This window comes from Vespula vulgaris, chromosome 14 (genome assembly GCF_905475345.1).
Source record: "Vespula vulgaris chromosome 14, iyVesVulg1.1, whole genome shotgun sequence".
NCBI lineage: Eukaryota > Metazoa > Arthropoda > Insecta > Hymenoptera > Vespidae > Vespula > Vespula vulgaris.
The window spans coordinates 2,632,501-2,649,392 of NC_066599.1; the positions used below are offsets into that span (position 1 = coordinate 2,632,501).

The 16,892-nt window shown below is 34.9% G+C and overlaps 1 protein-coding gene across 5 annotated transcripts in view; it reads left to right on the forward strand.

Annotated features, from left to right (window-relative positions):
- LOC127068914 (uncharacterized protein DDB_G0283357) overlaps nt 1-8,069 on the forward strand; it is a 138,633-nt gene extending 130,564 nt beyond the window's left edge. For all 5 annotated transcript variants that reach the window (XM_051005320.1, XM_051005318.1, XM_051005321.1 and 2 more), the window contains one exon: nt 5,364-8,069. In XM_051005320.1, coding sequence (XP_050861277.1) covers nt 5,603-7,870 — 2,268 coding nt within the window. In that variant the 5' untranslated portion in view covers nt 5,364-5,602 and the 3' untranslated portion in view covers nt 7,871-8,069. The remainder of the gene's footprint in view (nt 1-5,363) is intronic.
- The last annotated feature ends 8,823 nt before the right edge of the window (nt 8,070-16,892 follow it).

Genomic DNA, 16,892 nt, shown 5'->3' on the forward strand with positions numbered 1-16,892 from the left:
TATATACACACACACACGATATTCCTTCGAGGAAATCGAGAAACGAGTATCGATCGATACACGCGAATTCGAAGAAATGGCGAAATCGACGACGGTATACGCCTCGTTAGCCATGCTCGAGATGAAATATTTCTCTTAGCCGGAAAAGAGAGAAAAAGAGAGGATCCTTTTCTCTTCTTATTTATATATAGATATATATATATATATGTGTGTGTGTGTGCGTATGTATATATATATATATATATATGTCGATATATATAATAGTTAGAAAGTAAAAGAAAATCATTGTTTTAGAAATTATTTAAATATTGAAGGAATTAATTCGAAATTATTTTATTTTTTGTAGTATTAACATTAAATGTAAAAAAAAAATAAATAAATAAAAATAGTATTGATAAAAAAAATGAACACACACACACATACACAACGTGCGAGCATACAAATTATTCATTATAAATTTTAATATTTAATGTAAATGTATGTATGTATGTATATATCGATATTATACGTTATTAGTTAGACAGCGAAAATCATTATAGTTATCGCATATGAATGAATTGGTATATTTTAATAATCTTAGACGAAACGATCTACTTGGGATAATTAATACAAACAAAAATAAATAAATAAATAAATAAATAAATACGTGACCGAGTTGATGATAAATTTTTATGAATTTTTCACGAAAGATCTTTCATCGTGCTTGCTCGGGGCTATCAGTTTAGCCAACTGATTGTCTTCGTAATGACCAAGAATTATGGTCATCGGAAGCACTTAGGCTTGCTACATAGTAGATCGTACGATCTCACGAAACGTATCTCGCGTAAGACCACCAATGTTGTTGTTGGTACGCTCGAATCTAACGAGCTTTAGACATCGTTCTAATGCAGATACACATGCATAATTCTATTGCACGAGCCAATAACCGTTCCTTTGTCAAATAATTATTTCATAAATTTTCCCATACTATATAATATTTGCCAGCTAGAAGAAATATCTTGTGTATATATAGTTTGTATTTTAAAACGAATCAAATATACAACAAGAATAACAACCACAACAATAATAATAATAAAATAATAATTATTATAACAATAATTAAAAAATCCTTTAAAAATAAATAATAATAATAATAATAATAATATTAATAATAATATCTCCGATATATAACAAAAACAACAACAAAATGTAAAAAAAAAAAAGTAGTTACATTATATTATATATATAAAACTCTAACGAAACAATTCATTCTGTAATTTCCAAAAACGATAAAAAAAATAAATAAAACATATCATATATACTTATATACATACATAATAAATATAAAATAAATATAGAATATATATTTAATTTTTATTTGAGAATTATTATATAATAAATAGAAAGTCAAATAAAAAAGAAAATAAAGAAATATAGAAATAACGAACGAAAACAAATGGACGAAATTATGGAAAAAGTTTGAAAAAAAGAAAATTCTTTTCGATTGTATTATCTGTATGGTACTTCACGAATCCCCTTCGCAACCTCTTAGCTCGCGTCACGGAGCCGACCTAATTGGCGAACGTCGAGAGAGCGATCACGACTGTCCCGAACTGCTCTGCTCTGCTCTGTTCTGTTCTGTTCTGCTCTGCTCTGCTCTGCTTTACTCGCAAAACTCTCTCGCAGAAGCAAAAGAACTGGCTTCTCGCTCGTAAATATTTGCCTTCGTTATTATGTACCCACCGTCGACAGTTTTCTTAGCGACGATTAAACGATATTATATCGCTTGGCTTTACGAGCATTATAAACGTCGTGCAACTTGGCGCGTCGACTTAATCGTGCGTCCACTCGTGTCGCACCATCACTTTCCATCCGTCGCTTGCGATCAAATTTAATATAAGCGCTATGTTCGACTTTCAAAAGTGACGATTACAATTTTTCAACCTGGGGCGAGGGATGGAAAAAAAAAGGAAAAAAAAAACAACAGAGAGAGAGAGAGAGAGAGAGAGAGAGAGAGAGAGAGAGAGAGAGAGGGAAAGAGGAAAGAAGATTCATCGTGTTAATTCTAAACAACAGGCTTAAAACGATAACGATCTTAATGCGATAGTATAACATCGTACAATTAAAACGATCCAAGATAAAAAAAAAAAGAGAGAAAAAGAAAAAAAATGTTTCGAGAGTCGTTCCAACGTGATACTTAAACACGATTAATTAATCCTTTTTTTTCTCCCGTCTCTTTTTTCGTCGAGGAAGAAAAAAGGATTCGAAAAAAGAAGAAGTAGGAGAAGAAGAAGAAGACGAAGGAGGAGGAGGAGAGGAAGGAGGAACTTAATGTAAGATGAAGAAACTTAAATGTAAGATAACCGAAACCACGATCAAGGTTGGCGATTAACGTCGTACTGTAATAATCGGAGAGTACACCGAGCAAATGCAGGAACAAACAACGAGGCCGGGCACGAGCAAGCAGAGACAATGTTCTAGGCTCGGACATCCGGGTGTAGAACTGGATAGCGGCTCGATCAATTGTTGTGTACCACGCTTGGCATTTAGCCGTATAGCCGTGCCACGAATCGTGCTTTCTGTCTATACTCTAAGCCGCATTAATTTGGTACAGTGCGTTGCACTAAGTCAGAAACGACATAGACGACATAGACATAGACGACAACGAGATAGAAAGAGAAGAGAGGTTTAGGATCGATGTGATGGTGATGGCGATGGTGATAGTGATGGTAATGATGGTGGTGGTGGTAGTAATGGTGATGGTAGTAGTAGTAGTAATAGTAGTAGTAGTAGTAGTAGTAGTAGTAGTAGTGGTGGTGGTGGTGGTGGTGGTGGTGGTATTAATAGTAGTCATAGTTTTAGTAGTAGTAGTAGTAGTAGTAGTAGTAATAGTAATAGATGGTGGTGATGTTGGTAATGGTGGTAGTGTTATTGGTGGTGCTGGTAATATACACACTTATGTTGATCGTGTTGGTGACTCCAGCGCAAGATAGCTCGCGGAAAAGAAGTTGCGCAAGCGTTACTTATACCTCATACCAAGCGAGCTGTACGTCTCCCGCGATTGCGGCCACGCGTCTCTGTATGCGGCCACGTTGCTATCTATCTACTGCAAAGCGAATGAGAATGAAAGAGTAAGAGATAGATAGAGAGAGAAAGAGAGAGAGAGAGATGTAAGAATCTAAAGGCGAACGCCTAACTCGCTCTACGTAAGTACGTACGTACGTACCTACCAACGTACCTATGTATGTATGTATGTATGTAAGTACTTACGTATATATCTAAGAGTCTCTCTTTTCAACTAGTAGATAGAACACTCTAGTAAGAAGAGAGAAGGCCGTCTATATAGCGTTTCTACGTACTGGAGCAACTATAGTGAATTTATACACGGCCACGGTGCGTTCCCACGCCTAGAACATGCGAGAGAGCACTTGGTCTCTCTTCGGCCTAATGCCCGACACTCTCTGCCTTGTCTTTCTTTCTTTCTTTCCTTCCTTCTCTCTCTCTCTCTCTCTCTCTCTCTCTCTCTCTCTCTCTCTCTCTCTCTCTCTCTCTCTCTCTCTTTCTCCCTCTCCCTCTCACTCTTTCTCTTTCTACGACTGCTCCGCCAATCCACGAGCAAAGAAAATCGCGGAAAATCTGGAGCATACCAAAGTGGTATGCGCCATTGTCCTAAGACTGGGAGTTGCTTAGAATGCAAGGAAAGCGGTCACGAAGTGTTAACACTTTACTAAATGTCTTGAGGTATGGAAATTCGTTGGTTTAAAAGGATCCGTTATTTAATGTGAGAAAAATGTCGGATGTAGATGATCGATAAAAGATTTTCGATTGATCGATCAACGGCGAACGTCATCGATCGATGGATAAGAACAATAAGTTACTATGATTCTTTCGCACGACTTCGTGGATCTTACAATGACTCGATAATAATAATAAGAAGAAGAAGAAAAAGACAAATTTTTGATAGGATAGTAATATATCTAAATTATGATTCATCGATCCTATAAAATCCAAAACAGATCACGGAAAATCTGGAACATACCAAAGTGGTATGCGTCATTGTCCTAAGACTAGGAATTGCTTAGTATGCAAGAAAAGCTGTCACGAAGTGTTAACACTTTACTTTAAATGTCTTGAGGTATGGAAATTCGTTGGTTTAGAAGGATCCGTTATTTAATGTGAGAAAAATGTCGGACGAAGATAATCGACAAAAGATTTTCGATTGGTTGATCAACGTCAACGTCATCGATCGATGGATAAGAACAATAAGTTACTATGATTCTTTCGCACGACTTCGTGAATCTTACGATGACTCGATAATAATAATAATAATAATAATAAAAAGAAGAAGAAGAAGAAGAAGAAGAAGAAGAGGAATTCTTCTTGATAAGACCAATATATGTCTAAATCATGATTCATCGATCCTAAGCTTCAGAAGAGAATGACAGTTACTCTTTAGAAAATTTACGATCTCATTCGAGCAGGTATATCCGGTTAGCTCTATAATGCCAATGCTACTTGAAATAAAATGATAACCTAAAGAAAGAATATTCAACATGGGGAGGAATAAATAAATTCGATCTTATTTCAAGATACTTTGTGTTAGAACGTACCGTAATACGCATATTGTATGGATGGTGCTAAAAGCATAGAGCCTATCTTCCGTAATAGCTTGCTACTATAAACCTATGAATTTAACATCCGCACTTAGGCACACGTTACGTATGCGTTATACACAGATATACAATGTATGTATGTAGAATATAATATATACAGAGAAACGTCTATTGGATCTCTCACAGTGAGAAGATACGATTATTGCTTTTTATTTCGCAATCCAAGCGAATATCACTGATTGTCCCATTTCCATTCGGATATTAGCATTAGGCGTGTTGGATTAGAGATTTTGTCGCGATCTCGAGCTCGCACAATAGCAATAACAAACGCATGCATACGCGGTGAAAATCCGCTTAACTTACCTATCTACCAGCGTTTCGAATTCGCCACGATGGCCGAAAGCGCCATCCGGATTGTTATTAATTTCTAATAAGCGAATTATTAAATTCGAATTAAGCTGACGTTCAATAGCATTTCGCCGACGTGTTTTCGAACAGCTATCGTCGATGATTAGGCACTTTCGTGAATTTCATACGAGAAAACTCGACATGATTTTCTACTATGTCATCACATAATTTCGAAATACTCTTGAATATGATAATTCTGACGAATTCTCTAATAATAATAATAATAATAATAATAATAATAATAATAATAATAATGATAATAATGATAATCATAATAATCATAATAATAATAAGGAAAATATAATCAAAGAGACTTGCCATCAGAAGAGAAACATTCTAATAATTTCGATCGTCTCATTTCAGATTCCTGATCGATTCGAAGAATGCGGTGGCCTGATAGAACGAAGAAACGCGGAGATTCATAGTTGTTGAAGAACGGCAAGGACAAAGAGAAAGAACAGGAAAGAAAAGAAAAAAGAAGAAAAGAAGAAGAAAGAGACAAGAGAAGTATCGTAAACGATCGAAGCAGGATCTTCGATATCTTCGAGTTAAGGGGCAAACGGTTTAGCACCACGAAGACGATATTAAGAAGAAACGATTTAATGGACCTAACGGAGGCATTTGCCCCGGGCGGGGGCGGTGAGGATTTACCAAAAACGGATTTTTTTGATTTCGTAGTCTCGCCGCCTCCTCATTGTACATCTACGGACGGTGTTGTATCGGACGAGGAGAGCTTTCTCCATCGTACCACCTGTCGGAGTATCGGTTATCTTCAACAGAGTCACGAGGAGCACGAGTCGAGCCGAGATATTCACGGGTCCCCGTTCATAAAAGAGACCAATAACAACACGTTGACGGCACTGCCGCCGGTTTCGACGATAACCGGTTCACTCAGTCATCATCACCACCATCATCATCATCATCATCATCAGCATCACGTGCGGGCTCATCACGGTAACACCTGTAACGTACAGCAAAGTGGCGAACAGGTGGCAATGGATCAGTCCGATTGCGATTATTGGGCCACGGATGAGAGTAAAGAGCAAACGTGCAATATATTATTGGAGGATCTCAACAAGTATTGTTGGTCGGCCCATGCAAATGCGCAGACGCATGGCAACGATTCTGTTGGCGTTCATCCGGGTGGACCGAACGATCATCATCAGACGGTCGGTCGAGGATGTAACGCGAACGATCGACAAAATACAGACGGTGCGATTTATACTTTGACGGTATTGAACAACGAGGCTAACTCGATGGACGCATTGGATTGTTGCAAGAGTCCACCGCCAACGTCGGGTGACTCATGGTCGTTGCGGCCTAATCTAGATCTCGACGCTATACTCAGCCTTGAGCCATCCTCGGCCGATCAGGAACACGATCAAACGACGAACATGGCGGAAGTATCGAGGACCGTCAACGATAGGTTTCATACCGATCGTTTCACCGTACCGAGCTCTCAATACACCACGGACGACAGTGGTTTCGTCGAGAGCAAGGAACTCTGTGCCAGAGCGCCGTCCGCCAACGCGAATTGCACCGGCGGCGGCGGCGGCGGCGGCGGCGGTGGCGGCGGTGGTGGCGGTGGCGGTGGCGGTGGCGGTGGCGGCACCGGCGGCGGCGACAATAACAACGATTGGAAGTTGTCCGACCAGAATCTTCAGGAGGCTGCGGCGGTAGCAGCTGCCGCTGTGGCGGTTGGTGCCGGTGATTCGGCCGAGAGTCTTCTCAGAAGCGCTCTCCAAGGTAAACTTTACACAGGACCGACACAAGTGGTTTCCTCCTCGTCGCCGACGTCTCAAGGATCGGCCATGTCCATACCGGTTAGCAATAACGCGGCTATGCAAATGGTAACCGATCAACAGCAGCAGCAACAGCAACAACAACAACAACAACAACAGCAACAGCAACAACAGCAACAACAGCAGCAACAACAACAACAACAAGACGAATCGATGCACGCCTGTACCGACGAAGATTTACTACTTTCTCAGTTAGATCAAACGACCTATCGACCTGGCGATTACGAGAAACTTAAGAGTATAGCGAACGAGGTAGTCGAGTCTTATTGCAGCCTCGAGCCAGTCTGCAACGTCTCCGCTACGACGACCGTGATGTACACGTTGGATCCTACCAGTGGTAGTCTAGGTACTATCACGTTACCAGCCGATCTTGGTCAAGTCAGCACCGTCACGGTGGTCACGGCTGCGCAACAGGACGTGCTTCAACAAACGAATCCTCGTACGGATGTCGAACAACAACAACAGCAGCAACAGCAACCCCAACAGCAACAGCAGCAACAACAGCAGCCGCCAACGAATCAACTTCAAATGACTTCCTCTCGCGTCGGTGTCACTAATAAACCACCGAAGAAGTACTGCAGGCGAGCAAACAGAAATAACAACAATGCAAATAGCTCGAGCAATGGTAATGCCGCTGATGGCACTGGTAATTCTACTGGACAACAACAAGGTGCCTCCAGTGGTTCGCCAGGTAGCGTTCAACGAAAAGAACGTTCCTTACATTACTGTAGTATCTGTAGTAAAGGCTTCAAGGACAAATACAGCGTGAACGTTCACATCAGGACACATACCGGAGAGAAACCATTTGCCTGTTCGCTTTGCGGCAAGAGCTTCAGGCAAAAGGCGCACCTAGCTAAACATTATCAAACCCACGTAACCCAGAAACCAAGTGTTCAAGCCCAACAACCACCTAACAACGGTGGCAACAACAGTGGAAGTAATAATCCAAGTCCATCGGCGGAAACTACGAGTACCAATGCTACACCGACGACACCTATTACCAGTAGGAGTCAACAACATCCGGTTCAACTCGATCCAAACGGAAATGCATGCAATCCGCCGAGTTAGTTCGAATTGATTCATCTAATCGACTTTGAAGAGACTTCGAGATGCTTGCTTGACGTATCGTCGTTCGATCTTACACTCGCTTCGATGACTTCGTCGAGAATCGAATATCATTGCAAATGGGTCCATTTACATTCTTTAGCTGACGATTTCGTTTCAATAATCTTTTTTATTATTATTATTATTATTATTATCATTATTATTAATATTATTATGATTATTATTATTATTATTAATATTAACATTATTACTATTATTATTATTATTATTATTACTATTATCATTATTATTATTATTAATATCATTATCGATGTTGGCTATTAATATGTGAATGGACCTTGTAATAAAAAATAATTAGCGAGATGACTAAAAACAAAAAAATAAGAAAAAAAATGATCGAGACAAGCGCTATTACATTGCAGAGAGCAGATCCATGACTATTCGTATTTTACGAGTCTCAATGAAATTCGAAAAAAAAAGAAACAAACGAAAAGATCGTCTCGAGTATCACCGAATGCTCGTTAAATCCCTCTTGTTACGTCTTCTTTATTCATTCTTTTTTATTATTATTATTATTATTATTATTATTATTATTATTATTATTATTATTATTATTATTATTATTATTATTTTATTCCATTCTATTCTATTCTATTCTATTCTATTCTATTCTATTCTATTCTATTACTCTATTACTCTATTATATATTTTTATTTCCCCCCTCTCTCTCTTCTATATTTATATTTCGCCGACGCTTGGGTTCCATTGGCGTCGGGACAATAAGAAGAAAAAAAAATGGTCGGCGCAAATTTTCAATCGAGTTCGCGCGACTACGCGACAAATTCTTGTTCCTAAGACGCGAATTATTATTGACGTGTTCCGATCGAATTACTACTATTCGATGATTCCACGATTGGCTAGGATGCGTCAAACGATGATTTTAATATTATAATACGATGATGAGATGAGACAATGTGTATAGGTATACGGATCATACGATGATCTATAATAGTAATATTTAATACCATTACCGAGAGATATTGTCGTTTTATAGAAAAATATTTTATATAACGAATGTTTTCTTTTTTTTTTATTATATAAATATATTATATATGAATATATTATATATGCATATAAATATATATATATGTATGTATATATATATATATATATATATATATATATATATATATGCGTAGATACGCACGAAATTTTAATAGATATAACAAGTTATATCGTGAGAGTTATACGTTTTAAATAATTAGTAGCATGAGCTGTGATTTAGATACATACTCAATGATCGATCAATGATTAATAGAAAGAAAGAGAAAGAGAAAGAAAAAGAGAAAGAGAGAGAGTGTGCGCGTGTGGGTCTAAGCGAACGAATGAATGAATTAATGAATGTCACGAATGTTGCCGGAATACTAACCGGCTCTTTGGTACTTTCATAGTTTTATCTTTACTAACGAAAAAGAATATATATATATTATACATAAACATACATGCCGCATACATACAAAATATATATATATATTTTTTTTACAAATATCTGTGAAAACGAAGTGGCAACCATTGCTAAATAGTTAGATAGGCATAAACGTGTGAAGAAGAAATGAGACGTGATTTTAAGAATCGTTGGAGAGACTTCTCTATCTTTATTTCTCTCTATCTCTTTCTCTCTTTCTTTTTCCTTCTCTTTCTGTCTCTCTCTCTCTCTCTCTCTCTCTCTCTCTTTATTACGCTATTATTGTTATTGCTATTATTAATTTTATCGCGTGTCTTTCGTTACCGGTACACCGTAGAAAAGCGCAACGAATGCGCGAAACGCAATAACCATTTTATTATCGCGTGCGAGAGAGAGACAGAGAGAAAAAGAGAGAGAGAGAGAGAGAGAGAGAGAAAGTGAGAGTAAATGTAAAAGAAAGAAAGAAAGAGAGAGAAAGAAAGAAAGAGAGAGAGAGAGATAGATAGATAGATAAATAGACAGAAGGAAACTGCCCTTAATTTCCATGGATCGTCACACTCGTCGGTTTTACTCCATGACATTCACTGCCTCCTTGCTAACATTTGCTTATGAAACTGACCTATGAACCTTACATCGATATTACGCCCATTTATTATTATTATTATTATTATTATTATTATTTTTATTATTATTATTATTATTATTATTATTATTACTATTACTATTACTATTATTATTATTAATTATTAAATATTATTATCATTATTATTATTAATTATTATTAATTATTATAATGTTAGTACTATCATGTCATTATTACTATCATTATTGTAACATTTACACGCGCCTAAGAAACGATGCAGAAAAAATATCAGGTGCAGCCTCGAGGTGTTGTCGTTGTGTCAGTCTTTTTTTATAATTTATAATATATTTTTTTTCTTTTTTTTTTCTTTTGGTTTTTTTATTCTATTTTTCTTTTGGCCAATGGTTGTGCGATCTTTCTTCTTCTTCTTCTTCTTCTTCTTCTTTTTCTTTTTCTTCTTTTTCTCATCTTTCTTCTTTTTTTCCTCTTCTCACTTCAATCAGCGACCAATCGTGGCTCGGCCCTTGCATTCATTATTACTATTTCAATCCGCATGAAATAATGGTACTAAAATATTTTCGATTTTATTTGTTCCGAGATTTTTTCTTCTCTCTATTTTTTTTTCTTCCTTCTTTTCTTTTCTTTTTTTTTTTTATTCTTTTCGTTTTTCTTCTTTCAACGTAAAAAAGGTTTAGTTGATTGATCTAACTTTTAAAACTATCGTTTTACAACTCCCAATAGGAACAATGAGAGAATGTGGCGCTGATCGATCGACGCATTTTAAGAATTCTAATCTCGAAACAGTGAAATATATGTATAGTATCTTATAGACAGTAAACCCGAAGATTTCTAACGAACAAAAGACCAATCCCGGTGGTCACTTGCAAAATAAATGGAGACACGATTCGTTACAGACCGTTCGCCTGTGATTATGAAAGCATAGACTTTTTCATCTCGGCCTTGGAATTTAGTCGACACGTTTTCGAGAACCAATTGATATCACGGAGGAAAAGGTATATCGAGAATGGTTTAATGGAACCCACGAGAAATCCTTAACGATCGAGAGTTTAAACGTTTCTCTTAAAAATACAACATCGAGAAACCAGTAATTTCGGAAAAACTTCTCGCACGAGTTTCGAGGGTTAGCATTATGTAAATAACCTCGTGTTAGCAAGCGACAAATAATTGTGAAAACACGAAAGTCGTTCCTTTCGAATCACTGACGAAATATCATTGAATTTTCCATCGGTAACGTTTCACTAAGGAACAACGATACTATATCAAAATTATTTCACGAATTTAACAAAGTAAAAGAATGACGCTGCGAACACACAAAAAAAAATCATATTTCGAAAAGGAACATAAGAAGACTTGAATTAGTTTTCTTCGTCCGTCTAACAAGTTCTGTCGAAGAAAAAAAAAAGAAGGATGAAGAAAAAGAAAGAAAAAAAAAGCAGAAAGGCTAAACAGGAAAAAAATTCTCAACTAAGAGGGGAAGTGAAGTTCCGTCGAACGATACTTTTTGTCAGTTCCTTTTTTCTCTCTCTCTCTCTCTCTCTCTCTCTCTCTCTTTCTTTTTTTTAACTTTCTTCTCTTTCTTCTTTCTCTTTTCTTTTTCTATTTCAAGACAAAAAGAGAATGAACGACGAAGGATGCACGTGTCCTGGTATCAGAAAGGTCAGACTTTTCAAAAGACTTTTCAAGCCCGGTCAAGCCTGCTTCGTAATTACACGTTGCATCTCTCTGATATTGCGTTACGTGCATGCATTACGCATACACACACCTACACACACATATCCACACATATACACATAAATACATGTATGTATACACACATACTGTTCGTCTATGCTCGATCCTCCTCTTCTGTTGCTACTCCTCCTTCTTCTCTTTCTCTGCTCTTCTACTTCTATATCTACTTCTACACTTCTTCTTCATTTTCTCGTACTTGGTAAGAAGGAGAAACGATAAATTCAATTCGTAGCTTGTGCTACGAATACGAGCAAAAGGGAAACGGTGTTGCTAAACGATCGTACGGACGAGTTGCGTTCGACGTTTAACGTTGTTCCTAGCGATAACCTTGTTGATAATCGTTACCTATGCGTTATCGATAAATCACACGATATATATCCTACCCCTTCGCTTCGGGAATAATTATTACCGTGGTAATATCGATGCCGGTCTGTGTGTTACTTCGTGTTCTAACAGCGACGATCACCGACTCTATACATATATGTATATGGACATATATGTGTGTATGTATATATATATATATATATATATATATATATATATATATATATATGCATATATATATATATACAGTATACATCCGATAGCGATCGCGAGAACGAACGGTCGACGAGATAGTACGTATACGTATAACAGATTTCGCGCCAAGCTACGAGAATGCTAAAGAGACGACGATATCGATCTCTCGTTTCGCTCGAGAAAGGTTTTTCTCATTGGCTTATTTCCATTCCTTTGCAGGCCCCGATGACAGTATACTTGATCATTCGAAAAATTCTTTTTCTTTTCTCTTTTTCTTCTTCTTCTTCTTCTTCTTCTCTTTTTTCTTTATTTCTTTTTCTTTTTTTTACTTTAAACTTTCTCGAGTGTTACAGCTTTATTTCATCCGTTCACTTCATATTTCTTATTAATTATCATATATATTATGTTATATGTAAATATATATATATGTTCGCATATATGATAAATTTATATGGTTTGATAAAATCAGTCATCTTAATTCTAACCGGTTGGCAAAGTGTTACGAATCAATGAGAGACTTTTCTAAGATTAGAGACTTACTAAAAAGATTATAATAACAAGACTCGCGTGTTCAAAGTACGATCGAAGAAAATTGATCATCGTTGTACGGAACGTTAGGCGAAACAACCTTTGCCATTTTGCACTATGCGAACTCCTATTGTTGCAGTCGTGCGATATGTCATGAGATTACGTTGAACGAACGTCGTCGAATATTCTCAAAAGCATTCCAAAGTGACTGAAATAGTATGGTGATTTCCTTAAAGAGAAAATAGAAGGAAAAAAAAACGAAAAAGAAAAATAATCGTCTACTAGAATACCGTTCGTAGAATAACGTTGGACAATACTTAATTCGATTAAAGATTTATTAATGATATTTACTTATACAACAATTTATACGTGAACCTTAAAAAATATAGTTTTGTCACAATGATTTATGTACATTCGAAAATGATACGTCAGTGATCGAAAATTATAACATTGACGAATTACACGATCATATTATAAGCGTAAATCATTGATAAAATCTATTTATTTATTTTTATCAATTTACGAGGATAAAGTTCGATTATAAATCATATTGATCCAACTAATGATTAACATTGTACGAAGTAATAGTATAATCATTAATTAACTTAAATATTGCCCAACACTATTCTATTTTTCACAAATGAAATAAAACGATACTTTCTATCTTATTTTCTTCAATTAAAGTGTGTCGATCCAGCCAGCATGCCATTTGTATTCCGGTCCTTCGAATATACGTATATACATATTTACTTAATTATTTATCCAGCATGGACAAAACACAAATAATAATATATATGGTACAATTATTTCACTATATATATATATATATATATATATATATATATATATATACACATACACAAACACACACACACACACATATTCATACACACATATAAACATAAACGAAGGACAAGAACGATGTCGATGCAGTTCGATTCTGTAAAAAGAGAAAAGAAAATCAAAAGAAAACAAAAATAAAATCATTCCTTCATTCAATAAAAATCCTAATGAAGAATGCAATTATTTCAGAGAAGAAAACTCGACGTTTCAGTATCTTACGATCGATCTAATAAACGTTTTTCGCAAGGAAAAAAGAAAAAGGAAGAAAAAAAAAAGAAAAGAAAAGAAACTTACACAGAACTGCAGTTAGACGAATTAAAACGTTTTATAAAACCCCACGAGGATTTCGATTTCTGGGAGCATCGCAACGAAACGATGCTACTAGGAAACGAAGTCGTTATTACGAAAGACGAAAGATCTCGAGTATAAAGTCGAGTTAAAGTCGAATCGAGTCGAGTCGACGACTCAAACGAGTCTTAAAACGAGTCTTTCTTCTAAATAGCGCGTTGCTTGAAATTCGTCGGAATGAATTAGTGTGCGCGTATGGTGATGATGATAAGATGATGTTCGTGATCGACTCTTTACATCAAAGAAGATGAAGATAAATAAAAAAAAATAAATAAAATAAAAATATAAAATGAAAAGAAAAAGAAAAGAAGAAGACAAAAATGAAAAGAAATGAAAAAGAAAGAGAAAAGCTCGATGATGGCAATGACAACGATGATGACGATGATGATCATAATGATGATGATGATGATGATGATGATGATGATGATGATGATGATGATGATGATGATGATGATGATGATAATGATGATGATGTTGCTGTATGTCTATAAAGATAGGAAAGAGCGTGTGCGATACACTTCTGAGTAAGCGAGTAAGAGATATGATGAGAGCGACCTTATAAGGGATACAAACTAGTGTTTAAAGTCACCGCTCTATGGCTTTCACCAATTTAAAATCAGATTGCGATACGCCCGGCGTCTAATCACCGAGAAACGCGGCACGGTTTATATAGGAAGGAACGCGAGGAATCGGGATCGTAATCGATTCAACGAGTTTCGCGCATAGCTCATTATACTTATGCGGCTAAACGGTTACAATGAATCTTTTTTTTTTTTAATTTTCTTTTTCTTTCTCTTTTTTTTTTATTCTTCTTTTATATATATGATTTATGTATGTTTTATATATGTTTTTTATATTGGACGATACGTACTTATATAGTTTCTAATCGCAAAAATGAGAAGAAAACAAATGTTACATAGTAATGTTAATATATGTTGTTTATCGAGCTGTAATAATTAAAAGTATCTCGAAATTTGCATATATGTATATGTGTATTTTTATGTATATGGATGATTGTTCAATGTATGATTTTTTAATTATTTCTAATGTTCGTATTCACGTTCATATATATATATATATATATATATATATATATATATATATATATATAAATTCTATAGAAATTTACAATTATTTTCAATGTGAGATTCAATTATTTATAATTTGGATATACGTTCATATAAATACCGTAGAAAATTTTCAACTATGTTCGACTTATGATTTCATTGTTTAAAATATTAATATTTATTTATGCAAATTTAATAGAAACTTTCATATAATATATTCGATCTATGATTTCATTATTTACAACGTTCATATATGTTTATGAAAATTTTATAAATTCTATCTGTGATTTCATTATTTATAATGATCATATATGTTAATGCAAATTCTATTGAAACTTTTACGATTATTTGTTCGTCAATTATCTATACATATCAAATAAAAAGAAAGAAAGAAATACCAGTACTAATAATAAGAGAACAACGAGAATTAGTTAGAGGAAGGTGAAAATGGACCTTGTTGGTTTTAATCGACCCAAACGTCCATAAGCGATATCAACCACGTACGAGACCTCTATATAGCCCGTTAACCTTCTGAAGGTAGAACGGAGGTGTGGCACACCCCCGTTTCTAAACACGAACGTACCAAGCTATAACAATGGTCTCCGTAGATGGAAGATTGCGCGCAAAAGTGCAACGTTCACGTGCAAAGGTCGCACGAAGAAAGAAAGACAGAGAGAGAAAGAAAGACAGAAAGAAAAAAAAAGAGATATATACATACACTCGACTTCGACTCTCGGTGAACGAAATAAAATTACGTTTTAAGGATCGACATTCGAATGATTTCATTCTAATCCGTCCTCGTTGATCAAAATTTCTTCATCTTTTTTTCTTTTTTGTTTTTTTTTTTTTTCTTTTAATTTTTTACTCCTCCTTTTTCTTATTGCTTTGTTCTTTCTTTCTATCTGTTCCTTTTTTTTATGATAATTCATTTTAAGAAAAGGATCTATTATCACGATCGATAATTTCTTTCTTGATAAATATGACGGATTAAAATAAATAAAAAAAATATTGATATTTGCTAATCAAAGCATCGGCATTGACATCCTAAAGACATTTATACACTTATGTACTTACTTATACACACAATCCTTTTCTTAGCCCGTGTTAAATAATACTCAATAGCTGGATTATTATTCGATCATATTTAAACCCCGCCACTCTCCTCCCTACCACTTTTTAGTCGATACGTTCTTCGTTCATAATTTAATGTTATATACTTTTTGTTTTTATATTACAAAAAATATATATATATGTATACACATAGGTATATTATATATTATATATTATATATTATATTATATATTTTTCTCACGATAGATCCTAGCTCTTGTAAGCGGATAAAATTATTAGTATTGTAATAATTATTTTTATTATTATTATTATTATTATTAAACGTTTTAGCGATATTAATGGAGATAAACCGATGGTTTGTTAATTAACCCATTAAGAAAAGACGAATCCAATCACGAAGGTTACCATGGTAACGAAATATATCTAAGAAAAATAAGAGATAATTATCAACGAGATATTTTTTTATAATACTCAAGTGGCCTACACGGAGACGAAGATGACAGATAATATTACTTTTTTTCTATCATCATTATTATTACTATTATTATTATTATTATTATTATTATTATTATTATTATTATTATTATTATTATTATTATTATTATTATTATTATTAATATTATCATCATTATCATGATAATTATTATTATTATTATTATCTTCATTATTATTAATATAGATATTATTGAAGGAAAAAGCGTGAAAATTTGAACAAAAGTACGTGTGATTTGAAGAGAGTTAAAATCGAAAGAATATCTCGAACCTACGATCTACGATCAAATATATAGTACGATTAAGTGTCGGCCTATTAAGTACAAAACCAGATCGTTATAATGATATTATAGATAT